At 39.2% G+C, this 27,484-nt stretch overlaps 3 protein-coding genes and 1 long non-coding RNA gene across 4 annotated transcripts; 2 read left to right on the forward strand and 2 right to left on the reverse strand.

The window, feature by feature from the left end:
• Positions 1-1,027: 1,027 nt before the first annotated feature.
• ube2v1 (ubiquitin-conjugating enzyme E2 variant 1) lies at positions 1,028-3,757 on the reverse strand. The gene is made up of 4 exons (XM_074681179.1): positions 3,671-3,757; positions 2,502-2,650; positions 2,032-2,157; positions 1,028-1,409 (listed from the first exon to the last, which is right to left on the reverse strand). The coding sequence occupies exons 1-4, from the start codon at positions 3,690-3,692 to the stop codon at positions 1,263-1,265; spliced, it is 444 nt and encodes a 147-aa protein (XP_074537280.1). The 5' UTR covers positions 3,693-3,757; the 3' UTR covers positions 1,028-1,262.
• A 1,034-nt stretch (positions 3,758-4,791) lies between these two features.
• peds1 (plasmanylethanolamine desaturase 1) lies at positions 4,792-10,946 on the reverse strand. The gene is made up of 6 exons (XM_074681178.1): positions 10,751-10,946; positions 9,694-9,813; positions 9,465-9,556; positions 9,181-9,325; positions 8,845-9,057; positions 4,792-8,162 (listed from the first exon to the last, which is right to left on the reverse strand). Exons 1-6 carry the CDS (start codon positions 10,884-10,886, stop codon positions 8,041-8,043), a joined length of 828 nt encoding a protein of 275 aa, XP_074537279.1. The 5' UTR covers positions 10,887-10,946; the 3' UTR covers positions 4,792-8,040.
• Positions 10,947-11,950: 1,004 nt separating this feature from the next.
• Positions 11,951-26,117, forward strand: LOC141798861 (uncharacterized). Its single transcript, XR_012599203.1, has 3 exons — positions 11,951-12,003; positions 21,462-21,538; positions 25,913-26,117. It is a non-coding gene; the product is annotated as an uncharacterized LOC141798861 (long non-coding RNA).
• On the forward strand, positions 14,922-17,021 carry cebpb (CCAAT enhancer binding protein beta). Its single transcript, XM_074680666.1, has one exon. The coding sequence runs from the start codon at positions 15,193-15,195 to the stop codon at positions 16,063-16,065; it is 873 nt and encodes a 290-aa protein (XP_074536767.1). The 5' UTR covers positions 14,922-15,192; the 3' UTR covers positions 16,066-17,021.
• Positions 26,118-27,484: the final 1,367 nt, after the last annotated feature.

The following is a 27,484-nucleotide window of genomic DNA, read 5'->3' on the forward strand; positions in this document are numbered from 1 at the left end:
GTAACTTTAGCTTCTCCTAAAACGCTGATCTGAATCAGTTAGCCTCTCAAAGCGCCAGCATCACCTGTAGATCCAATACGTTATTAGAAAGCTGAAGTTATAGAAATAGTAGTGATCTACAACGACACAAATGCAGGAATTTAGATTTATGAAAGAAGTGGAGAAAGTCAAACAAATTGTCACATAAAGTAGCAAAGACAGTTTCACAAGTCAGATAACTGCTCTGACGTTACACAGGACCAAAAGAGGTAGCTGATTTCACTTCTATATTCAAGCATGGTTTATCTGGGCAGACCTACAGTAGATTTGCATTCTATTCTACGATGCATATTCAGATCAGATATATAGTGGTTTAGATACTGTATACATGTATACTGTATACATACACTTTGGACAGTTCATACACAGAAGAGAGAGAAAAAGCCATGTGTGACTAAGGTGATCACTTCCTGGTAACTTCATAAGCAGCAGTTGAGCATTTACTTTAAGACCGCTTGGAAAAACAAGATTCTGTGTGAGCCCATGTCAACGAACTACTTCATCAGAGATCTGGCCACAGAGAATTGTATAATTGTCAAAGGTCTTCAGGGTTCATTGTTTCATCGGTACACTTTGAAATACGAGGACTATCCTTGTAACAAACCACATGTTCAGTCAGCTATGTGCAGTTCCTTAAGTGGCCATTTTCACTGTTACAAAAAGGCAACACACAAAAAGGTACACTCAATAAGATTATTTATGTTATTGTACAATCTGCATTTTAACAAATAATAATAATAATAAAAAAAGATTAGTAACATGTACAGTATTCGAATGATCAGATCTGGTGTGGACCGAGGACTCCGCCTGCCTCGTCTCATCAAGCCCACCCAGAACTCCAGTGATGGGAGGGGGGAGAGGGCCAGTGCCTGGAATGACTGTCATGAATGTTCAGTAAGTGTGTTGTAAGATAAATGTGTGTATGTGCATAACTGTGTGTGTCTGCATGTTGATTGTTTTGAATACTAAGTCTTCTGCTGTGTGTGTGTGTGTGTGTGTGTGTGTGTGTGTGTGTGTGTGTGTGTGTGTGTGTGTGTGTGTGTGTGTGTGTGTGTGTGTGTGTGTGTGTGTGTGTGTGTGTGTGTGTGTGTGTGTGTGTGATCAGCCGAGGTGTCTGCAGGAGGTGGAATGTCACATGGCTCAGGATGGGTACAGAGTGGGAAAACAGAAGAGTTTGAGGGAGGGAGGGGGAGAGAAAAGATGGAGGCAAAAGTAGCAGGGACTCAGTTGGAGTAGATCTGGCCCTCAGGTGGCTGAGGGAGCTTCATGTTTTCCTTGCAGGTCATAAGCCGTCGCAGCTCCAGCAGCACCATCTGGATACTGTAGGAGTTCTGCCACTTGGCCAGTGCAGTCACCGCATGCATGTCAACCTGCATGAGTAAAGATGGACGTGATGTTAGACTCTGTGTCTGACATGATCCTCTCTAAATGCAAATGCAATTTCAAAGGAAGGGGTGTGTGGTAGTGCACAGGTAGACTTCCAGTTATTTTCAATATCCAATTCCAAATTTTTACTTTTTTTTAATTTATAAACTACTCTGTGAAATAAAGTAGATGAAAAATATTCAGTCAAAGACATCTGGAATCAGAAAAGGGGAGTCACCCTAATGGTCAGAAATGGGTACCATAAGATATTGGATTTTTTTTTTCCTAAAATTTGACAAATCATCACTGAGCTTTCAAAATACTAATCAGCTATTCTGATAATCAGTTGATCAACAAATCATGATCTTAACTAGATAGAACTACATCTACAAATAATAACTCATTAAGCAGTCACTCATCTTGAGAACAAGCAGTTATTAATCTAAAATTTCAATTACAGCTTAAAATCAACCTTTATAATAAAAAATATTACCCAAATGCTGCCTATTTTTCCAATATATTAAGGAATAAAGCATCAAGGACATCAGGGGCTGTATACTGCTAGCAGCTGAGGCATCCCAGCTGTGGTCTAGTTGTAATAATATTGGGTTTGGAAGTCATACATACCACACCGTTGGAGGTGTGCACACCATTCAAGTTTATCTTTGTCACAAATTTGACAAACGGAGGTGACTCTGGGTATTCTGGCCCACATTCAACCTTCAGATTGTACATCCTGTTTTCATAGCTTGTCTGTTGATAGAGAGGGGGAGGAAGAAACAGACACTGTTAATGCCATATCAAAACGAATGATTCAAAGCTTAAGTCTTGTTATATAATGTCTGACTGCTGTGTTGTACGGTGTGCTACCTGTTGCTTCCTGTAGCTTTGTGTAATACATTAATTCTATCTACACATACACTGTAAATTCATCTCACTTCGCTGATGTGTTCATGCACAGCAGTGTTCAACTCATGCCAAAGTTAGTTGATCTGTGGTGCAACAACAGGACAGTCTTTGAACCCTTTGACCCCATTTTTTTGTTTGTTTTGTTTTGTTTCTTTCTTCTATATTGTTTTAATAAATTAATCACTTACTCTCGGGGGCCCTAGGATCACTCCTCTCCATCGTGTTAAGGTCATGTCCTCATCATCCTCCAGACCCCAGCTCACTGTACCATCTCCTACCCCTTTCTGGCCTTCCTCCAGCTCTTCCAGGAGCCGGAAATTGCGAGGAACTTTAACGCCTGTTCGAGGACACACAAACCAAAGCCAGACTGTGAGACTAACACATGCAACCTCCTCACCCAGCATAGACTTTAATGTGTAAATGGGATAACAAAATTATCTATCTGCAAAAGCTCCTGCAGGAGCATGACTTGCAGTATTACAGGTCATAGCATAACTCCCTCAGACACATCCAAATTGAATATAAAATGAGAAATTCTCCTCCTGTCCAGCTTCCAGTAGCCTATCAATGATGGCTGAATGTTAACATCCTCTAATTTTAGCATCTGGCCTGGACAATGGTGCATCATGTGGCCTCTGCAGTGAGATATGATGGTGCATTACTGTTAACTAATCCATGCAAACTGAAATAGTCACACTCCTGACTAGTGAAGCAGGAGTTTAGCTCCTTTCACCTGTACCTAAGAGACAGTCTCTGAACACAACATGGATCATGTTTACATGACTAAGTCTCGGAAGACGTGCGTCGTTGGTGATGCTGTTCCAACTAAAATTAACAGAGCATCAAGACTGCTTACATATCCACTACCAACTATTACATATCTTTAACGCATCAGATCTGTCTATGGTAAAAATTGATATATTTAGAGGAATTTACTGTATCATGTAAGCCGGAACTTTAGATCCACAGTTGCATGGCAGTGTCATGGTCTCCTAGCTAGGCTTTGCTGAATTACTCAATGAAATTAAATAATGAGTAATGCAATATCATAAATGAAAAAAAAGTGATGCTGAATGATTCCCCGTGAATATAGCGGAACCTGAAATCCCGTTATCAGCGGTCATACTGCATCTCAATGATCTAACTTAACTTACGCTAGCTTAGCTCAGAGTAACGGTCCCTATTCATTCTCTTTAAATATTCGAGCTTGGCGTTAGCGTGAATCTTTTTACGTAGCATTAAAGTCAGTTGATTAATTAGAAAACATAGTAAAAATGTTAACCGCGATTGTTCAACATGAATTAAACCGACTGTTAAATGATAGCTTGTTGTGGTGATTCATTTCTCTAACATTTACCTGATCCGGCGGCGACCGCCATCTTGTCGCTACACAGCGGGAACGCGCACGCACGTTTCCCATTGTGGCTAACGGTACGTGCGCGAGTTCGAGGCGCTTCCTTTGTTGCTGTTTGTTTCCTGAGAACTATTAAAACCAAGTGGCGACTTAAAAACTAAAGTGAAAGAAACAGAAATCTGAACAGAAACTTAACAGTGCATTATTGTCACAAACTGACAGGAAAACAGGGGAAATTCAAGTACTAGAGTCGCACGAGGATATACAACATAACTTATGATACACATAACTCATAAAATAAAACTGATATTGTGTGTGTGCATGAATGGACAATAAGACTGATTAAACTCTATTTATGTAGCACTTGTCTATACAGGTGACAACAGGTCAATAAAAATAAAGACATTGGAAATAGGAACAAAAATCTTAAAGTAAACACTTAGGTATAGAGGTGTGTCTTGAGTTGAGAAATAAAAGGAGGGACTGTCTGAGCAAGACTGATTTTGTCTGGCAGGCTGTTTCGGAGTCGAAATGCTCCGTCAGCAAAAGCCCTGTTACCTTTTGGTTTTAGTTTTGACCTTGGAACAGCCAGCAGAGCGCAACCAGAGCGTCTCAGACTGCGCCCAGGGTTCATAGGGGGTAAATGCCCAGAAATACAGTACTTAACAAATTTGTAAAACCATGCACAGTATTGGGTGTTTGCCTAAATTTACAGAATATGAATTCTTAAGTCTTCTGTTCTACAGGAAAAAAGTAAATCAGATTGTTATTTATTGACTGACAAATGAGTTATTTTCATATATTCCTGAAAAAAAAATCTCATAGTTGTATGTTATTTTTGATCAATTTCCGACTTCTCAGAGAATTCCAGTTTCTGGCTCAAATTAAGGTATAAAAACAAAAGGTTAGTTTGAAACTCTGGTGGATGGATTTTGGATTAAGACAGCTGTAAAGTGAACTGGAGTGGTCAGGGTGAGAGTAAATAAAAGCATGAACAAGTTTTGCCAAATCTTTGGTTAAAGTAAGGGAACCAAACAATGTCTCAAGAGATTAAAACTGCAACATGTGATAGGAGGAAAGTAACACTAGTCAGAATGTACTGGAAAAATAGCAGAGAACACAAGTAGAGTAATTATCAACAGTTTATTTAGTTCATTTATAAATACAGTTTATTATGTACATTGTACGTCTCCTAAATTGAAGACAACAAAAAGGCATCAAGGCATTATTCTGATATCTAAAACTCCGTCACCACCAGCTTACTTAACCTACAACAACATCCATATGGGTCTTACCTCAAAAGAAGTGAGAGGCAAGTTAAAGTCAATTTAAAGTCAGTCAATAAATTGTTTTTTTGTTTTATCCCATATCGCTGGTAAGATTTACAGAATGTCAATCAGGGAGAGGATAAGGCAATTCAATTCATAAATCCAAGGATCATTAAAAAGTATTTTCAACACAGCATGATAGACAAACTGACGACAACTTCCCACGCCACTTACCAACAAGTTCACTTGCTTTTACAAAAACACACTGCCACAAAATACCCTTCAAATCCACTGATGGAAGCCAACTGACACTAAGCAGAGAAACCAAACACACAGCTTTATCACAAGTTCTACCTCAATGAGAAGAGGCCAAGTTAACTGGACTTAAATATGGCTGCAAAGAACCTCATTAAGAAACATTTGGCTATCTTTGGCCAACCAAATTTGATAGAAATTAAAGATTTTACAGTTTTATCATTTTAGTAACGGTCTGAACTTTAACTTCTTTGACTACAATCCTGAGATCATCTGAAAAAAAAAACAAGAATAAGTAGAATTAACGTGTTAGACCCATGTTTTTAAAGGTTTTCCTTTTTTTCAGTCTCAAACTAATTATTACATGTTATTTCTAATTATCCTTCACTACTGTTTTGTTTTAAATAACTGGAAAAAATGTCTTACATAAGTCATTTTATCTTATCATGAAAAAAGTTAAACCTCTGATTGAAAAAGCAAATTGTCAGTCAAAGTTTAAGTGAGCGTAGTGATTGCAGTTAGCCGTGCCTTAACAATATAAAGCCTAATACTGATAAAAGAAAACTACAGGAGCAGGCTTTAACTTATAATGCAGTCACACATAACTGCAATCATTTACTAGCATGTACTGCACTACCTAAAGCATACTGAACTGTTCTCACATTCCTCTACAAGCACTACGCAATCTGCTGTGTACTACTGCTGCTGACCTATGGTGAATCATTGTGTATAATCAAGTATGAAGGATTCAAAAACTGGAATACATACACAAAATAATAAAAGAATTTGGTTTCAAAATAACTAGTACTATCATTGAATTGATCGCTTTGAATTATATGCCAGAGGCATGGTAATCTGGCCTTTCACCTGGTCAACCCAGGCCGAACAGCGAGGTTATCTTTTCTGATTGAAACCTGAAACGTCTGCCAGGATCTCTTCAGAGTGAAGATAACGTTTTGGAAGTTCACACCTGGAACCTTTTGGTCAAAGTTTAGGGTCATCCTCAGAAAGCAATCAGAAGGAAAGCTGGTGACCCTGTAAATTTTCTTTGCACAAGCTGACATGCTTTATGCATGCATGCATTCTTAGGTCTGTGTGAGTGACATCTTATTTCGTAAAGTAAATTTGTCATGCAGTTCATTAAGTAGCTAACGTTTTGAGCTCCAGTTGTCCACCTTAGAGAATATGTGTAAACAATTAGAAAAAGAAAGGCATTTCAACCTAATCTGATGAGTTAAGACGTAGAGTTAAGGGCCTCTCATTACACTGCATAGTTAATCGGCTGTACAATACATTTACAAATTACAAATACAAAATTTCAACCAACAAATGAACCTCTTAATCTCTTGTGTTCCTGGGTCGTTAGTCTTTACGAAGCCCTTGTAACATCACCAAGTTCTGCCAGGACGGTACACACTGGCAACATTACACAAGGGATATGTTGCACTCTAAAACAGATTTTTCCTCCCGAGATATAAAAGAAAAGCAGGAGGTGAGGAGTGAGAACAATGTTACAAACAGTTGGCACAACTACAGAATATCTGCGTCTGATTGACTGACACACAAATCCTATGAAACATGGAAACAAAAAAGTGCTGCAAAAGAAACAGAGACACGAGTACTGCATCTGTGGTGTGTAAGGCAGCTTGACAAAACTGAAAACGTCTTGTTTTTGCTAACTGTCGGTCAAATAAAGAAGTCGAAACACAATGAAAAATGCTTTTCACAGAGGACACATGATCATCACGTGAAAAGAAAGCTAAGCAGGGCCAGATTGACTCAGCCAAACGACAGCACCATTCATGTGTACTTGACCAGATTTTCAAACAAACACCAACTACAGTTACACAATTTTCTATGATTTTTTTTAGAATTACATAGCTTGAAAATGACTCTTGTTCTTTTGTGTTTGCATCATTTTAAAAGATACAAATTCAGACATCTCCTTTTAGAAAATAAACTGCAATCAAAATGCTAGAGTGGCAATATTTTTGTGTTGACTCAAACCGTAATTGCAGTCATTATCCCCCAACGGACATGACTTCACTGTTAGATATGGCTCTATCTTAATTATGTTACATACAAGAAACATCAACGTTTTGGGTAACTATTGTGACAGAAATCATCAACATATCCTTTCCCCTCCTATTTTAACAGTCCTAAACATAACACATATGTGCAAGAATCCAAAAAATTGTAACAGTTATAAACCAAGTTGTTCCTTCGCTATCAACATTGGTAAAGCATCCAAACATCCTGCATCACCTCAGCTCTAAAACTTACCATGGCCTACATCCTCTTTAACTATTTGAAACATCAACTTGAAAGAGCGGAGAGTCAAAGGCTGATCCAAAGAGAAAGAAGAAGTGCTAAAAATAACATGATAATCGACTCCAAAGGAACAGCCGTGTCTCTTGGGGGGAGAAAAAGTAAACGATAACTCTTTCAAATACTCTTGTTTTTGGGATTGTTTGACATTTTTTGACAACAAGGAATCTTTAATCTCTCCGGAAAGATATTTCAAACCGTGTTTCTGACCAAACTGTCTTTACAAAAGCCTTTGTAAATTAAAAACAAAAAATGATAAGTTGTCTCTGACATTTATAAAGAGTTAAGGATATATTGCATTTTGAAATGATGATCTTTGTGAGAAATGAAAAATTCCATTGACAGCCCTCCTCTTGTAAAAACAGACAAAATGTGCAAGACTTAAAGCTATGGCATCGGAAACGGTTTGTTAGTTTTTTTTTTTTTTGTCCTATGGATTAAAGTTTAAGTGAGGCAAAAAAGGGGATGAGAAGCCTGGGCGAGCCAGCGTCTTCTGAGGTAGGGTGCACTGAGCCTGCAGCGTTACTTGACTTTCTGAGCCCATTTCAGGTCGTCCGCTCTGGGCTTCTCTCCGGTCACTCCTTGAATCAGGTCCTCCAGGTTCCTCCAGAAACCCAGCTTCTCCAGAGGGTAGTTGAGCCATCCTGAAGACACAAAACTAGCTATTAAATCTGCCAAACCTGCATCCAAAAATCTCTGAGATTACAACCTAATGCCATTTTGCCCCTTTTCTCTTATCCTACTGTGAATCATTGATGTCTTTTGAGGTGAAACTCTGTGAGGATGGGACACAACTGGTCCTGTATGTTAATTTCCTTGTGCATAATAGAAATATTTGCAAGTTTCCACGAGGGCATCTCTCACACAACATTCTGAGGAAATTGTGAATAGCTTTGTCCTTCTGAATAGTTTGTACCAACAAGTAAATTACGGGTTTTTAAGAAGCATTAAAGATTATACTGTCAGAATTTGGGATTTTTTTATCCAATGAATGCACTTGTCTGTTTGTGAACACACTTTAATTAGTCCTCACAAATAAGCAATTTTATTATGTTTACTTCGGTCTACGACTTCTCTTTTGTATCTAAAGAGGTATACTGCTAGTGAACTACAGGTTAAATTGGAAAAATTAAAAACAAAGATATTCCAAAAAGTTTTAAACATTTTTGCAAGAGTTTTCAAAAAAAAAAATTTTTGAAAAGCATGATTTAAAAAAACGTACAAAATCTGAATGTTAAGGTGAAGTGGTGGTGTCAAGGAGGAGAACTGGAATTGGGATTGCGGTGTTTTTTTTGTCCATAACCCCCTGTAGGAAAAGAGTCAAACCTGTCGTGATGCAGAAGTATGTCTCATGAGGAGAGACGTGGTGGACGCGGTGGTGCTTGCGAGGAAGGATGATGTGACAGTCCTGCAGGAACGTCACCCAGCGAGGCAGGCCGAAGTACGTGTGAGACCACTTGTGAATCTGGTTGGTAAGTGTCACGAAGATGGCTAGTGCAAACAAGTAGCAGTACCAGGGGTAGATATGATAAATCTCCGCTGCAGAAAAAGAGACATACATGATTAATATTCATTGTTATTTTGAAGTAACAGCTTAGAAAAGGATGGAGGATTTTCACAGAGAAGGAAACGTCAGGCTTGGTTTGTCGATATAAAACTCACCAGGGGAGAGGGTGAGGAAGTTGAAGGCCATGTTTGCTAGAGGGACTATGGTCAGCATGCAGTTGTCACCATTGGTCTCAATGAAATCGTGACGGGTGATGGCTGTGGGGTCGATGTGGTGCTCTCTAAATGGTCGTATAAAAGCCTGCAGGACGGATCAGAGAGCGCGGAAAAACAAGGAATAAAGCAGACTGTAAACACGGGGAATCATTCCAGATTATGTAGAGCTCAAACAAGGGATTAAAGTTGGGACAAATTAACAAACTGGCTCATGGATGTATTACCTTTCCAAAGATAGGTAGATCCACTGACCCCCATGTATCAGCCCCCCAGTGCACAAGTCCAGAAGCAAAGTCTGCGGTCAGAATTCCTGCCACTGAGAAGGAGAGCAACACAGAAAAATGATGAGAGAACAACCAACTCTTGTTTGGACTGCAGCTCGAAAAAAAAAAACAACAGAACTGGTGACAATACATCATCAGAACATTATATAATCCCACTGTCAGTTCTCACCAATGCTCAACAGGATGAACCACAAATGTCCCAGATGGAAATTGGCAAGGAGGTGAATGAAATTGAAGGCCATGAGAGAGAAGCAGAGGATAACACTTATCCATTCTTGACATCTTTTGCCTTAAACACAAAAGAAGCAAAAATTAGTATTATTTAACACAGTTTGGAACACTTTCTGATAAGATTGTCAGCCATAACGATGAACTTTGACATTGTAAAATCAGAACTGAAATGTCCAAAGTTCAATAAAGTAGTCAACGTAATTCACTATCAGATTCTTCCTCACAACAGTGACACTCTGCAAGGTAGCATTCCACTGCAGCCGGCTTGTTACATGACAAGTCAGCAGCAGGGCTTGAAATTCCAGTCTGCATATTACACATAAAATGACTGCATTTAGTCTAAAATAACTCTCTGGTATGCAAAAGCCTGATCACCAAAGAGTCAACACCATCAAAGTCAACTTCTCCACTAATAACAAAAGCTAAAAAGCACCAAGTATTTAGACATTGGGCGTGAAGGGATACAACTCCGTGCATTCAGGTCTAAATCACATGAATGAGTGTGGGAGTACTTGCCAAGATCTCAAAACTATCTGCACCATTACTTTCTGGGTTTACTAGGCTCTGTGAGTAGCACAGAGCCTGGGCTGACTTAGCAACAGCCCTGTTATGAAAGGTCACAGCAGCTCTATGGCCAAATGAGGCTTCTGAGCCTAAAGCAGAAGCAGAGGATTCTTCTAACCTCTGCCTGATGCTCGAAATGTCAAAGGACGGCGGCGACTCTAACACCAATTCACCCAATCTCACATGATTCCTATTGTGCAACAACAAAAGTGTGACTGTGGCACACACAGAACTGTGGCTGATTGTTCAGTGTCATCAAACAGTAGCATCTGACGATAAATAAACCTTCCTGTTTGCGATTTCAGTAGTTTCCCCTCAGTTTGTTACTTGTAACTACGGTATGCAATTCAGTCGTTATGTCACGCCACTCATGGGCACTTGAACCGGGTGAACGAACCCAGAAGACGGAGCCATGTAGGGTATCGACTCACCTGGTGAGTACAAATTGGCCAGTTCTCGGGCACCGGCGTGTTGTGGACCCCATCTAGCCGCACCCCGACCCGGTCCCTGTGGCTCTGGACTTTGTGTTTCCCCTCCACAGCCGTTCTCGTTCACCATTCTCGCCATTTCTCCACTGTGGGCCCAGCCCCTTCAATCTCTCTACTCACAGTCAGGAACCAACGGAATCATCAACTTCTCAGCCCACAGACATCGTAGTGTTTTCAACCAATCAGGAGCAAGTCGATGGACGCATCAGCCAATCACCGAATAAAGTAATGGTCCACAGACAGTTAACTGTCCAATGGGAGTTGCGGATTTGGAAGACCGCATTTCCTGACCCCACCCGTCCTGTATTTTACCCCCTCTGCTGGATGTACAGCAGATGGAGCCATGTGTATGTGACATGAAGCACATTCAAAACCAGGGCAGGTGTTACGGTGACATCTGTCACCAGTCGGATTTGATAGCTAAAACCAAACCCGGAAACCTGACGATACAACGGTAAGTAAGGTGTTAACGGCTAAATTTAGCTGTGAATTAATATAGAGACCCATGAAAATATATCACTCAAAAAATAAAAAGATAATACTCGCTCCTTATCAGTTAAATATCAGTTTATGCCATATAATACATGAATTCCCGTTTTTGATTCTCCAGACGAACTTTGGTGCTGGTGGCTAATGTTAGCAAACAAATTTATTTTGGCTATCTGTCAAGGAGTCCTTTGAACTTTAGAAAAAATGTGTCCCTCCTCCTCTGCTTTTTCACCATGTCTCTATTTTTTCACTGACATGTTACACCTGAGTTTTAGTAACTTGATAGAGGATTTGAAAAGAAGAGAGTAGGATATAATTAACCATAAATCCCTCAACACCACTTGTTGCTAAGTTGCTTCTGTCCAGCCATATTAACTTGAGCTACTATTAGGCAAATCACAAACTAATATATGCAAAAGAAACTCGAACAAGTGTCATTCAACTTCTTTATAATTTGAACATTTGCCAAAAGCACGACATAAAAAACAGGCAGAGTGGCCCCTATGTGTGATTTGCATGAACAGCGTTGTTCATGGTTAGAAATGGTGATTTACAAAATAACACAACTCTCAAAAATAGCAAAGTAAAAGAGTATGTTTATTTATATGTTTCTTTATGTTCACCATGATTTAGGACAGTTTGCAACAAGCAGCAAAGGAGGTGTCTGGCAGTTTACTTACTGGATGTGGATGAAGAGCAAAGCAAAGGTAAAAATTTATTTAAAAAAAGGTAAACTATTACATTTTCTTCCTGTTTTCTATAGGAATGATCCAACAGGGTTGGTTCTGCCCCTTTCCCTCCCCTCCCCTTTCCTTTCCTTTCCCTTCCCTTCCTTTTTTTCCCTTATGAAAATGAATCAGTCAGCGCTGAGCTCTGGCCCAAACAGGCTTCTAACCATGGCTCTGCCTTCCCTTGTTCTGCCCTCCCTCCGTTTTTCCTCTTCCTTGTTCATTTGTGGGTGTGATGAGGAGGGATACCAAGCATAGAGGGGTGTGGTTCTGGGTCACTAGTGTTAATTGCTTGGTCTTTTTAATGTGTCATGGGCGTAACTTAATTAAACACAACGGGAGCTGCTTACATGATAATTCTGATGATGTCGCTGCCCATCTTGCCCCCTCTATTTGCGTTTATTACTCATAGCTTTGCTTTCATATGCAAAACTTGTTGATTAAACATGATTCTGTTCTACCAAGTGAAAAACTTTGGTTGACATAGGTGTTATATCCTTCTGGAATGGAGTTCGGTAGATGTAAAAAACTTAAGAGTTAGCACTCATAAGAAAAGTATACCCAAAAATTGCTCTTAGTTAAACCACTTGAGCAAAGCTACTATTCGCATTTCATCCAGCTAGCAGACACCACACTGGCAAATGTTTGTGTAACAACATCTAATACATTGTGTGATCCTGCACTGTCTAAATAGTTCATACAACACTGTTTGCCGTGGTAGAATGTTTAACTTGGGTCAATACAATTTCCTTCAAAGCTTCTGTGAGGAACTATTTACTTTTGGCCATTTTATTCCCTCCTGTATACAAAGCACAAGTATTGATCTCTGGTCTGGTCTCATATGCACATGCTTAACAAGGCTTTCTGATTAAAACTACTAAAGTAGTTAAACAGTGATCTCAGTAATGCATTCTCCTCCCTCTTGTGTTCTTTCTCAACATCTAATGAAATAGGTGTGTTTCGGTGTGCACGTTGGCTGCACCACTGTTCTTCTGTGCTGGTCCTCCCCATGTTAGATGTCATATTGTTTTTATGTCTCTTGGACGGACAGGATGGAGCTGAAATGTAATTTCCCCACAGGGATCAATAAAGGATATCTGAATCAGAACATTGCAGTCATCCAGAAAAAAAGCATTCTTGTTTTTCTGAATCAAGCTAATAAATACCTCAGAATTAGAATGAAAGTTTTTGTTAAAATAATAAAAAAAAATGTTCTGGTGCCACAAATGGGGCGAGCCCGCGAGCTAGTTCAGGCAGTCAACTCGAGCAGCACTGCTATGCACATACCACGTGTCTCACACGTCATAACCATCTTGCAATCACACTCTCTCAATTGGGCGGTCTATTTAAACTGAGAGTCTCTCATCCCTCTCTGCCTATCAATGCCTTGGCTGCCCTGAGTTTGTAATGCTGCATGTTTCTTTGCCCCCACCACCACCCCAGCAACCACCTGCAGGCTCCGGGGGGGATTATGTTCTGTGTGTCTTGCTCATCACTCCTCAATGTCACCATGTAAATTTATTGTGAGGGGTGATGAGGCCGGAGCCTGGACGCCAAACATAAAATATATTTGCTGCTAAATAAACCATTCAAAGGTGAGTTGTCTGACTGAAATCTCTTTGGAGGCTGTCAATAAGGTTACTCATAGATGAGAAAATACACTGACTGCTCGATTTTATTTTGGTTTGAGTTCTTAGACATACTTGTGCCTTTAAGTAACATGGTTTATTATAAGGTAGTAGTATGAGATTATCAGTGTGCCCTAGAGCATCAGGACTCTGCTGTTTTCAGATGTGAAGTCTGTTATGAATCTGCTGGAAATTGTGCTTTTTCAGGATTGTGTTTTTCTCAAGGGAAGTCACTTTTGTGAAAAGCTAATACGTAGTCTGCATTTAAAACTTGAAGACAACAAAGTACATGAATTTAAAATCTTAATGCTCAAGTCAGATAGCAGCTAATCAGAATAAAGAATTTTTTTTAAAAAATGGAAAAAAGCGGCACATGCTTATGCTGGGAGTACATTTACTGTTTTGTGGTGGAAAAACTTGGTACATTTCTGGTAAAGGAAAGAGATGTTTTGAATACACTCACAAATAAAAATCAAGTGCTTTTGGCTGCAAACCAGTTTAAATGTTTATAGAAAGACACACAAAACCCTTTTCTGCTGTAATGTTGCTCATGCAGCTCCTGAAACTCAACACAAGGTGGCAGTAAAACCTCACATAAAACCCAAACAAACAACCTTGATTGACAAACTGAAGAGAGTTGCACAAGAGCAGAGAGAACTGTGATGAACAACCTGTCTGCACGTAGGCTCTTCAGACTCTGTGGGTAGTGATTTTTTTTTTCTTCCTCCTTATTTTTTTTTTAATTATACACACTTTGTGGCGTCTATGTGCAATATTGGGATTGGTGCTTCACACACACTCTTAATTAAGTGATTTGAATTAGTCTAAGAGTATCAACCAAAAAAAAAATTAAGAAAGATCCAAGCTGCTGTTTTAGATATCAGAGTATCAAAGCATGAGCTGGATTTTTCCATAACTGTAGTGGAGAAATAGTGACTGCAGAGGGCGTAAATGGGCGTACTTCTGTGACTGGAATCTGGTTATAAGTACTCACCACATTTTATTGTGGCAGTTTCATTTGGCTGAGGTTAATGTTTCTGTATGAGTTTGATTTTTTCTACTTTTTCTTTCTGTTTTCAAATTAGTCTTTTATGATAAGTGTCTTCTCAGGTTGTATTTCCTCCTTCTGTTCCACTCACTGCTGTAACACAGTCAGAGCGGAAACACATAAAACAGATATTTTCTCTGATGTTCCGAGTCAAGCGCTTTAATGCGGGTAAAGTCTTTAAAGAAGTAGCACAGGTTGTCCAGTTGGTTCCCCTCTTTCCGCGTCACTCACCTGAGCCCCGCCCCCCGCGCGTAATATAACCCCTCGAGACAGGAAGATCTGTCAATTCCTCCCTATCCATGCTGCCTGCCTCCTCTCAGTAGTTTCTCTGTATCTGTCAGTCACAGACGGTGACACAGGGGATTTAAAGTCAAACGTCTCGACACTTCAGAAACATTTCACAAGTGAGTCAACTTAAAGAAAACAAAGACAAACTCGGGGCGTCTCATCGCAGCCCTCCATGCTCCTGCAATCCGGCGGGTGTTAAGATCCATGGCAGTGGCCGGCTTCTACGACGAGGGCAGCTTTGCTATCCACAATAGAGACAGCATTATCAGTCCCATCAGCGGAGGATCATACTGGAGGCTCGGGGACTCGATGACGGAGCTGGGCATTGAGGAGCGTGAGAGAGCGATAGACTTCAGTGTTTACCTGGACTCCGCTTTGCACTGTCCGCAGCAGCAGCAGCAGCAGGGGGACGTTTTCTCTGAATTCCTGGCAGAGAACAAGATCAAGCGGGTTGCAGCTTTGCAGAACTACAAGAACTACTCCCTGCTGAACGAGCTGGAGACGAGTCAGTGCGACAACTTGAGGGACCCCAGGGAGCCCTACGCACTGGGTTACACTGAGCTGGAGAAGACCTGTGTTGATAGTGTGCTCAGCCCTGAACTCAGCCGATACAGAGCTGTTGCTGCTGCCTCTGCTGCTGAGAGAGACGACAGCCAAGAAGACGGAAAGATGGAGAACGGGTCGTCGGGGTTTGACATGAGGTCTTACCTTCATTATCAGTCCACCAGCGGAAGTCTGGGGAACATCTCCACTGCGTCCTCGACCTGCTCCAGCCCGCCCGGCACACCTGCCCCGTCAGGTAAAAGCAGGTCACCCTCGCACAGTGGCAGCAAAATGTCCAGCGGGAAGGCGAAGAAACGCCCGGACAAGGACAGTGAAGAGTACAGGATGAGGAGGGAGAGGAACAACCTCGCTGTGAGGAAGAGCAGGGACAAAGCCAAAATGCGCAACTTGGAGACTCAACATAAAGTACTGGAACTGGCTGCAGAGAACGATCGTTTACAAAAGCGCGTGGAGCAGCTGTCCAGAGAGCTCGCCACCCTGCGCAACCTGCTCTCTGCCACCGGACAATGTTAGGAGACCCCCCGCAGAGAGAGAGGCTCCACGCGGATCTCCGGGCCAGCTTGTCTAATCATTGATGGACTTTACAGCCAGAGGTGATCCACTGAGCAACGGTACGCTTCGCAGGTGAAGACCACCAGTTTACAAGGACACTTTCAGTGGGGGACTGAAGGAGTGGGTGCATGGATTGCGCAATCATTCACGATTCTTCACATGTCACCTCAGCTTTTATTCTCAGATGTAATTTTTTTGTGTATGCAGTATTTCAGTGCAGGTTTTACATACATGCGAGTGAATTTCTACATTTTTGTGTATCTGGAGCAGGGGTTGTCAAGGGAAGAGTTGTGCTGCAGTGAAATGATGCAACTCTTTGTAATAGTATTGGCAATGAATGAAATAAGTCTAATTATTTAATATTAAAAAGGGAAATGCTTTAATTGTACTTGATATTTTATTGAATTAAACAGATTTATACTTTGTCTAAAGAATTTCATCTGTAATTTCTTCATTTCTGCTCTTCAAAGCAGGGGAAGGCTCAGACAGACAGACAGGGGTGTGTTATTCTTGCCTTGAATTTTTCACACATGAAAGTCATTGTGTGTGTTACATTATGTGTCAAATACAACATTTTGCAGAGGATTGGTTCAGCAGCGAGGACAATTTGCAGTCTTCATCTGATCAGTGAATTTTGATTCAGACGTCGACAGACTGTAGAAATCCATCGCCTCCCATGACGTATTTTTATTTCACCATCACAGTTAACCCAAAGACATCAATAAAAACACAATAAATGATCATGTGAGGATTTTGTAAAGCAGAAGAAGCTGCTTTAGTTGTTGTAGGTGAGAGAAACCTCCTTTGTTTGGAAAGTATACCAAAAAAAGGGTGGATGTGTGAAATGAGGTTTCTGTTGCTACAGAATACAGAAAAGATGGGGTTATTTTTCAAAACCATTTGACCAGAATAAAAGAAAACGGACTATCTACAAAAGTTGTGTTAATTTTTAATGCTATTTGGATTCATTGTTTACTCATTTACTGGTGCCAAAGTCCGCAAATCCTAAAATACACTCAGCCAAATTTATACTGAAACGATACTGCTGAGAGCAGCAAAAAGGGAAAAAAAGACCAAGTCACACAGCACACGGCACAGAAATGTTAGCTTTATCTTTAGCACACGGCTCTGTCAATAGTCTGCTGGGTCCACTGGCCCACAGAGGGGTTCAAGGTTGCATGAAAATTAATAAGCAACTAACCTCCTCGCGCCACCTCAGGTCTACAGCCAAGAAGACCTGACTGACTAACAAGAGATAGTCCTCAACAAACCTGGTTTAACCCTCAAGTGGAAAAAATGTCGAAGTAAACAACTGGGAGTGACACAAAGGGTTACAACAGACATGACAGATAAGTCGACAATTGGTTTGCAGTGGAATTTACCAAGCCCTCAGACTGCATTTTAGTGTGTGCACAAAATGAAACCTATCTGTCACAAGCAAAGCAAAACCCCAGACAGAGAGGATAAAAACAGTGGCATGGTGGGATTTGTGTTGGTAATCCAGGACAATTCAGGGCGCGGAGCTTCAAAACATACCTCCCAGCCTCTCAGCAGGTGACAAATTTAACCTTTCAGGCCTGAGAAGTCGAGTTATATCCTCAAGATTAGGAATACAAAGTGTCTGTGCAGTGGGGGATGACATTTAAAAAATACTGGATATTTCAACACACTCAATGATGGAACAGTTAAGCTTTGAAAATGTTGTGCAACGTCCCCTCTTTCCAACACATCATCACTTGAAGAATGCTACACCCACATCTAAATAAGACATTGTTATCCATCTTGTAGAAGACAATAGCTGTGAGGAGATGTGGCCTGGCTTTAGGCTTTACTGGATAAAGCGTTTGAAGTAAAACAGAGTACACATGATCGTTTTTTAAATGATTTCCTTAGAAGTTGTATTTTTTTTTCTTAACACAGCTGCAGAAAAAGAGTAAAGGCTCCAACAATGTGGGAGTAATTTAACACCAGACTCTCCAAAGAGACATTTTCAGGTTTTCAGGCACAGAGCTTTCTCTTGCCGTCAACTTTGGCAAAGAATCACTCAAACATTCACTGTATTTTTTTCTTCGATGACCCCTTGTTTCCGATCGGAGCCCCCCTGCGCAGTCTTTCCCTGTTCCTGGCTTACTTGCTGACAGGAGAGAGGGAAATTCCCACACAGGATGACCTCTTTTCTTCAAAGTTTAGCCCAGCCCCCTCTCCACATTTTACCGTCAATGGGCAGTGTCTGTCCGTAAAGTCCTCATTGCATCACAGCCCCTCCACAGGCCAACTGTCCTCCTAAAAAACTCCTCTGATAACGCAATACAAACACACTCTCTCTCTCTCTCACACACACACACACACCTGTCATTTAAATGTCCTGTCTGTACTCTTGGTTGAGAAATGGAAGAAGGTTTGCTCGACTGATTAATCATGTTAGAGTTCTCTGCCGAAGTGTTTTTCGTTCCCTAAAACACTCCTCACTGATCTTTGTTCACACTGTGTTTTCCGAGTCGATCAATCAAAAATCCTTTTCCAAAGATCCTTTTTTTTTCTGAACTTGGACCCTTTTTTTGTTTTTCTCCCTGATAGTGCCACATACCACAAGGATGTTGATATGAAATTGCATCATGAACTTAGTACAAAACAGAAAGATTAAGGGTTTGTTACATCTCTGCTCATAAGCTCATTAAGCAACATGTGACACACACTGCAACACAGAGTTAATTGATGCGTTGATCAACTGAACCTTTATCTGCAACTGTTTTGATAATTAAGTCACTTCCATGCCTGTAAAATGTCTGGATGCCTTCCTTTGTTACATAACTGCATATATCTTAAATTTGACAAACATGAGAGTTTAAGATCGGTAAGAAAAAGTATTTCACATTTAAAACACATACAGCATTACTTTTTAATAACACAGGTGAAGAAAGGGCTTGGCACATTTTAATGGAGCAGGTGTGGGAAAATAACAAGAGGATCAAAAAATTACAAAACTCCTGCCAGTCTCCAACTTGCCAAAGAAATCAAAACCCATTTACTGTCAACGTTTTGGTCCTAGACCTTAATCAGACCAGAAACATTGCCAATACATCATATGTCCTTTAGCCAATTAAACAATGTGCAGGACTTCCATTGATTTTTCACTTTTAAATGACAAAAATGTGGAATTAAAATTAAGCTACTGTTGATTTCAGGACCACTGCCTGACAGTTTAAGTGCAAATTCATTTTAAAGTGCTTCCTTTTTCACATCTTAATCAGTTAAAGCTGGCTCTTATCATGTTTTCGAAAGTCAAACCATCAGTGTGTTTATCTGGACTGTTTGTGGATTTATGCTTCCCATCCTTTCTTATCATTTCTTCAGATTTCTGTCGACCCAAAGTTCATTGAAAGTTCATTGGAGTCTAATCAGTCAAAGTCATACAGTTTTTGCAAAAAGTCACAAAATATTAATCACATCTTTAGAGATCTCAGTAATTTCATAAAACCTTAAGGCCCAGTATTTCCATCATACTTTAATTTCACTGAAGTACAAATTGCATTTAATGGAAAAATTTCGTTGTAGGGTTCCTAAGCGATTATTTTTTTTACACCAATTAGCTGTATTTGAAAAAAAATATTTAGCAGGATATTTAACCATGTATTGATTTCTATTCTTTTAAAACAGTTAAGTACAAACTAAAAATGTTGAAACATTTCTTGAATGTAATGGCATGACACTTGCACTAGTGATCTGTAGAGTTAAAGGCCCTAAAATAGTTCTCTGACAGTTTTTGTGATTTGTTTTTTTCTTGATGACCAACTGTCCTCAGTCTCGGTAGTAGCTCAAAGTAGAGTCAGATAATTAAGGGGAAAGTAATCAAATACAACTTTCAAAGCTTCCGACTAGTGAAATTTTTCTAATTGTGGCTATATCTCTGTTTTTTTGTCTTTTTTATAAATTTTGCACACTTTTAATCTGTTTCCTTCAACTATTTTAAAAATCAAAAAAGTAAGGCATGCAATTCTGTTCTTTAAAAAAGCAAATTAACAAATAAATAAAAATCCTAGTTTTCATAATTGGGTATATTTTATACTGTGAATTTATTAGGGCAATTACATAAACAAAAAACCTGGTCATTAATCATGGTCAAAATTAAATGTTTATTTAATAGTAATATTTGTTCAGCTTGATACAAAGTGCACACTACTTTTGGCTCCTCATCTGAGCTGTCTGAATGTTTCTTTAAGTTTAAGTCAAAAGTTTCACAGTAAACCAAAAATGATATAATAGCACATATTGTTAACAATAATAATACTGTGTAAATTTAAGACCCTCAAACCAAAAGTGAGATAACTCAGACCTCCCTCATCGTTAGCCACAGATTTAGGCAGATTCAATACTATCAGGAGAGCTGCGTCTGTGGGCATTGGCTAACATAAAATAAATTTCCCATATTCACCATGATAAAGGAACCAGTGACATCAGGGGGGCTCACTTCTCTGTTTTTCATCGAGCACAAGGGAACAAAGCATGTTAGTTAGACAGGACAACAGGATCTGGCTGCTCTATAAAAACAAACATGTTAGGAAGAAAAAGTAATAGTTTATTTCATAATGATGGTGTTTTTTGACAGTGTCTAGAAAAATGATGAGCAGACTTATTTTAAACTGATAATCCATCTCATAGTTTCTTCGTTATTGTTTATAAAGATAATGAACTCTGCAGGAGTCCCTCAAGGTTCAATGCTCGATCCTGTATTGTTTTCTAATTGTACGTCATTATGTGTTTTTCTCTTAATGTCTTAAATTACCGTCATATAAATGCAAATAAATGTTGTTTTTGTTTTATTATAGCTAATCTATCGTCAAGTGATAGCACATCATTGTGCAACCAGTCATTTTGTGAAACAGATTTAAAGAGGTGCTCGGTGAGATTGTTTCTCCTCCTTTCGTTTTTCAGAATCTGTGCTCTCTTTTTCAAAGCGCTTTCATCATTTGGAATATTTTTAAGAATCGTTTCTGAGTAATTCAGGACGCTAAGATACTTGAAAGTTTGTGTTCAAGTGTTAAAGCAAAAAGACATAGATAACCTTCCAGGTTTGTTATATTGTAAATCTTTTAGGTTAAGAGGTTAACCTTTCGCATCTCAAAGATTACCCATTTTTTGACAAAACCCTCAGGAATATTAAGTTTTTTTTTTCACTTAAGTTAAACTTGTCAGTTCCAGACTGATGATTAGAAATCTTGGGTCTTAGAAAGCTTGAAGAAAACTGTCCAAAATAGCTTACTGTGTGTCTTCCCTTTAGCTTCAGTTAAACAGATATAAAATTGAGATTTGTCAGTATGATGAATTTAACTCTGTGATTTTTGATTGTTCATTTACAGTTCCTCCTCTAAGTGAAAGGGACAGCGGATATCCGGACCATGGGGTTGTGACGGGAAGCCAGGCTGCCTCAGATACGGTAAATGGACCAGAACATGATCTGTCTTGAGGTGCACCCAGATTTCGACATTTCTTTAACTTCTGCAATTTCAAGCTGTAGATGACTGTGAAAACACAAAACTGACGTGCAGAAGTGACTTGCGGTCACTACGCAGCAAACATCACGGCCCATGTCTTGTGAAAGAACAGGCTAGTTTGCAAAATGTGTGTAAGAGAAGTAGTCTTACATGAGGAGTTCATTTCGATACACTTGAGGTGTGTGAAAGTTTTGTTGATTCCTGATGCAAAGGATTGTGAGAAAAAAGGCTGTGTCATTAGACATGAAGCCTATCATTCACTTTTTGCTTTTTTAAATCTAGCTATTTCTGGTCCTCTCATTTAAGGAGTGCCTTAAAAAAAGAGATTTTCATTTGAGTTTCAGTACAGTGAATAAGTATGCTATAGGGGGGTCACCTAGGATGACCCCAAGAATATATTTCAATATTTTTATTTTTGCAAAAAAATTCAAAAAAGTGCCTCCTGCTTCTAGAAGATGATCAAGCTAAACTTTTTTTTCAACAGTTTTACATCCATGTTCCTAGAATAAAGCTGAACAGAAGACACAAATATGTTGCTTATTTGAAAGTAAGAATACAACAATGCAAGTTTGTACTATTTCTACACAATATCCAGCATTTGAGCACAAATTAAGATCAAGTTTATGAAGAAACACCAACTTTATTGTGTTATGTTATAAATACTATTGTTTTTTAATTGCGTTTTAATTGACTGTAAATTGACTTTTAGTGTCAAGACAAGCTCTTTCAAATAGAATGTATTATTAGAATAGAATAGAACTTTATTGTCATTGTAACAAGTACAACAAAATTAAAGTCACAGCAGCAATGAAGAAAACAAAAGTAAGAAAGTGTATAGAAAGTGCAAAAAGGTCCATAAGAAAATAGATGATGACAGCTTGTCCATCATCCTCCAGTTCAGCCAGCCTCCACCTCCACAGGGTCCAGGACTGAGCTTCTTCAGCAGTCTGTTCAGTCTCTGTCTCCTGGATCCTGTCTGCTCACAGCAGGTGAAGTTCTTCCAATGTGGCGTTCATGTCCAGTGTTAGCTCCATTAGCCATGTCTGTGAATAGCATGATGCTGCTCTGCCTTCTGGTATTCCCTCTGTTGCTGGGTTAGTATGGTTAGCTTGTCCATCTCATTGGAGATAGATCTTACGTTCCCAATAACGATGGATGGAAGGACAGATCCATGTCGTCACTTCTTAGCTCACACCTGAGAACCAGCACGTCGTCCTCACCTCCTTCTCCTCACCTTGGGGGAAGACATCAGGCCTTACACCAGTTAGCATTGACATGCTACAGGCTGCAAACAGCTGAGTACACATGTAAACAATGCAGCCATGGTTACATGTAGGATCTCCAGACAAACACAAGAGAAACAGTAGTAAAAATATCACTGAAGCCACAAAAAGTTTGGTGTTCATGACCAACAAATGAGCCATACAAAGTAATGATCCACTCCAAATACAAAGATAACGAAAAAGAGACGAAAAATTACAAGAAACGGACAGAGAAGAGAGAGCTGCTGCAAAAGGATGCTAGGCGCCCTAGCAACCTAGGAACCTCACAACTTATTATTACTATATAAGTGGATCAATATTTAGGTTGCTATATTTGGTACATGTCATTATATTTCAGTATAGATTGAAAAAAAAAGGATTGTCTCTTGGAAACAAAAATTTATAACAACACAAAATTTTACAGACTGATTAAATGATGTGTCAATAAAAAGTGACTACATCTGATAGAATAAGAATATCATATTGTTTCTGACCAGGGGTGAATGCAATAGTACTGTAGTGTTGAATATTGATTCAGAGAGTAAATACAAACTGAAATAACTTAAAACAGTTTATCTCCACAAAGTTTGCTTTTCACTTCTCAGACTTATCAAATCATAAACTGGAAACATTTTTCCAAAACTAATGGATGTGTAGTCACATCTGGGTCACCTCACAGGAAAAAAAACAATAAAAGTTGTCAAATCTCTTCTCTTTTTAACACTGTCTTTATCACACACTGTCTTTATCACACACTGTCTTTATCACACACTGTTTATGAAAATGAAAAACAATGTAACATTTAAAGTTTCTATCCGGACTGAAAGTTCAGCTCACTGCTCTATTCCTCAAACTCTGTTCTGAAAACTTTCCTAGATTACTGGACACTCTGACACACTTTGTTAATGTTGCCAACATCCTGTTCTATTTTGACAACGAAGCCTTAGAAAGGTGAATATTACAGAAATGAAAATGTGGAAAAAGGGAATGGAAACCAAAAAATGGGCAATCAAAACTGCTTAGAAACTAATTACATGGTATTTATTTAGACTTATGTGCAGGAGGACAGATGAGTGTGTGATGTTGAAACACGTCCTTAAACCTAATTCAAAGTGAATGAATACACTGACATAAGTATTTATACCTGTAGGTAGATTTGATTTACAGTGAGTGAGTCAGCCTCCTTTTACTCAATCAACAGCACAAGACGGTCTGTAAACATGATAAACAAAGTGATGACAGTGCTGAAGACTGCAAGGGTAAAACAAGGTTCAATCATTAAAAACAAGAGAGGAATGAGAATGTTTCATTAGTTCAAATATGATTCATGAAACACGATTAAAAGTTTTGATACTCATGAATTATCCAGAAATGATAATGTACCACTCTGACTTGTTGATCTTATAACTTGATGGATGTAATATGGACAAATGATGAATAAATTAGGCTTTGTGAGGGCTTTTTTCTCTCATCATGTGACTGCATGAGAAATGGCCTCAAGGAGAGTAAAAAACTGGAACTAGCAAAAAACTAGAAAAGCACTCAAAGAGCGCAGACTTTCTCCAAGCATATTGTGATTGTTACCAACACTTTAGTCTTCCTTTAATGTTATACTCCCTTTCAGCAGACTGTCTGCTACAATTTGGTGTTAGTTGCAGGTTTATACCATAATTTGTTACAGGACAGTGTTGAACATATTCCATATTCTGGATCTTAGTTTCTAGAATATTGCCAGGATCTGGATCGTACTTTTACATCTATCAGAAATTAAGGTGACCTTGTCTTGTATTGTTTTGCAAAGCAATCCAACCATTTATCATGGAGTTATATACACATATGGTGAAAACAGCCCTATCTCCCAATGATAAAGAATACTTTAAAAGAATCCTGCATCCAGACGGTGATCCGGATCACCTCCAAAACTTAATCACTTCTTCCTTATCCAGTTTTAATCATTTCCTGAAAATTTAATCAAGATCCGTTTGTTACTTTTTGAGTTATGTTGTTCACAGACAAACTCTCTGAAAAACATCACCTCCTTGGCGGAGGTAAACACTCTGACAAGCTGCTGCAAAGGACTACAGTACAATGTACAGTGACTGTACGCTCACTAAATCACAGATACCAGACAGCATCGTAGTACTCATATGTGGGCTGTTATGATAGGTAGTGATTACTCAATAGGAAGTAAGGCAAGCTTATGATGGCAGCAGCAGAAAAAACATCCTCCACCCACTCTCCCTCAGCGATGTGGCAGTCCTCACGTTGACAGCATCTTACCTTTCACCTCAATCTCAAAACGATGGTTATTAATAAGCAAACAAAAGTGATCACTCGCTAACGTGTGTGTGTTTTGGAAATAGATTCAGTGTTGCATAATGAAGTCTATCACACATCAGATGCTGCAACACTCGTCTCTTTTCCATGGTTGCTGTGAAGAAAACATAAACAATAAACCTTAAAAAACACGGTGAGGACAGCTGCGGTTTGACAAGCTTTGTTTACATGTGGACTTTATGTCGTAGTCAGCGTCATCACCTCTGTCAAGAGGAAGGATGCGGGTCTTAGAAGCGCACATGAGGGGAAGCACCAGTTCAAACCTCGAAGCATCTATCCGCCGTGACCTATATGCATGAACTTAGCCTATAACAGTGAAGGGCCTGTATGTCACAGTGATGTCTGACGGTTTGTCCTCCACAGCAGCAGCCGAGGGGGTTAGGAACAGGAAGAGGAACTGCTCACGGGTGAATGTCACAACAGACGTAAAGCAGACATCAGGCCCTGACAGTCTGCAGTCAATGAAAACAACATATTTATATATGAGTTCAAAACACTTATGACGTGTTGATAGGAAACCAAAGAAGCTACAGTCACGTGTGTTTTACGCTTCTGTGTGGAGTTTACATCTGATCATGAAGTTATCAAAGCTGGTATTGATGCTTCTTCATGACCCAGAAAACCAAATCTGATTTTTTCTTTTTGAATTTCCTGTGATTTCCAGTGATTCATTCAATTGTGTGAAGAAAGGGCGATGAAGGTTTCTTTTTTCGACAGATAGCACCCCTACACATGTACAGGACAACACCAGCAGAGATTAGTAGAACTGCTTTGTCTACTGGGGACGCCAAAACTGACACGAACCAAAAGTTCATCACAGGAGCGCCCATCCTCTACCTTCACACCAATACCACAATAACCAAAGGATCTATGACAAATACAAGTTGTGCTTTCAGATGTGCCGGTGCAGCAAAATGTCGTCAAATGATCAAAGTGCTTGTCTTCACAGAAAACGCTTCCTGTGAATCATGTGATCATAAGGCAAGTGTGTTAATAAAGCACCATTCATGAATCGAGCAATTCTTTCTATGAGTTAAAAACAAAATAAATCACATTAAGAGCATCAAAGGAATGACAAGATGCAAAAACATGAAAATAAGATAAGAAAATATCTTGAAACATGAGATCAAAGAGAGTGAAGTGTGACGTAAAGATAAGTCAGATATTAAAAACCAATATTCTCAAAAATATCTTAAGATAGGATGATTACTAATAAGCAACCTGTTCTGTTTCCTACCAAGGGTTGTGAAACCACTGACTGACCTTTAAGGGATGGTTTGGTAATATTAAAACAGGGATTTGTGGGGGTTTTGGTTAAAAATAAGTGTATTACTGACAGGAAGTCCTGGTCTGCTCGGCCTCTTTGTTGGAAAACTGTCTGGAGGATCTGTGAGGGGGCTTGACTATTAGTCTTAAACTATCTAACCTCTTCAACTTAAATGATGTCTGTCTAAATGTAGATTCAGTCTGTTGGGTAAAGATTGTTTGGGGTCTGCTTTGAGCTCAGAAAGCCTGCTTGTTTTAACAGTGTTTGTTGACATGACCCAAACTAGAAATGGACATTTCAGGCAAAAGTATTCCTCAATCGTCAATCCTAACTATTTGTCGATTAATCAAATAGCTCCCATGCAGATACAAAGCGTTTAATGAATTGTTTAGTGACCTTGAAGTATTTGTAGGCTGGTTGGATGTGATAAATATTTCTAATTTACTGAGCAAAATTTACTTGTACCCACATTTTTTGTTTATTTATTTATTTATTGTACAACTTCTACTTTCTTACATTATGTTATCTAACGCCCAACAAGCACTGTTGATTTTATTCATTTTTAATTATTTCATTTATTCATTTATTCGAACACGTTAAAGACAAAACAAAACAAAACAGAGATAAATAAGATGTACTATGTGTTTAAACAGAAAAAAAAACAAAACAATTAAAGAGACAACGCTAATAACAGATCATTATACATTGTTCCAAAGGGTGTAGGATGAAGTTGGAAAACTTTTCTAGTCCAACTCCTTTGTTTATGCACATTTATAGTTTAATGTTGTCAGAGCATGTCAGAGTCAGAACTCCCCTCTGACTTTACACTTTTCAGTCCAATCCAAAAACCAGTTTAAAGACCTGAGATGATCGAGCCTTTCTGGTGGTAGCTCCCAAGTTGTGGAATGATCTGCCACTCGGAATATAAACATCCCCCACCCTAACGACTTTTAAATCGCATCTTAAAACTCACTTAATTCTTTGGCTTTTAATTCAGTTGTGTGATCGGTGTCCTATTGTGT

Source organism: Halichoeres trimaculatus, unplaced genomic scaffold (assembly GCF_033239565.1).
Source record: "Halichoeres trimaculatus isolate MK-OKI-2021-1 unplaced genomic scaffold, fHalTri1.1 fHalTri1_scaffold_11, whole genome shotgun sequence".
NCBI lineage: Eukaryota > Metazoa > Chordata > Actinopteri > Labriformes > Labridae > Halichoeres > Halichoeres trimaculatus.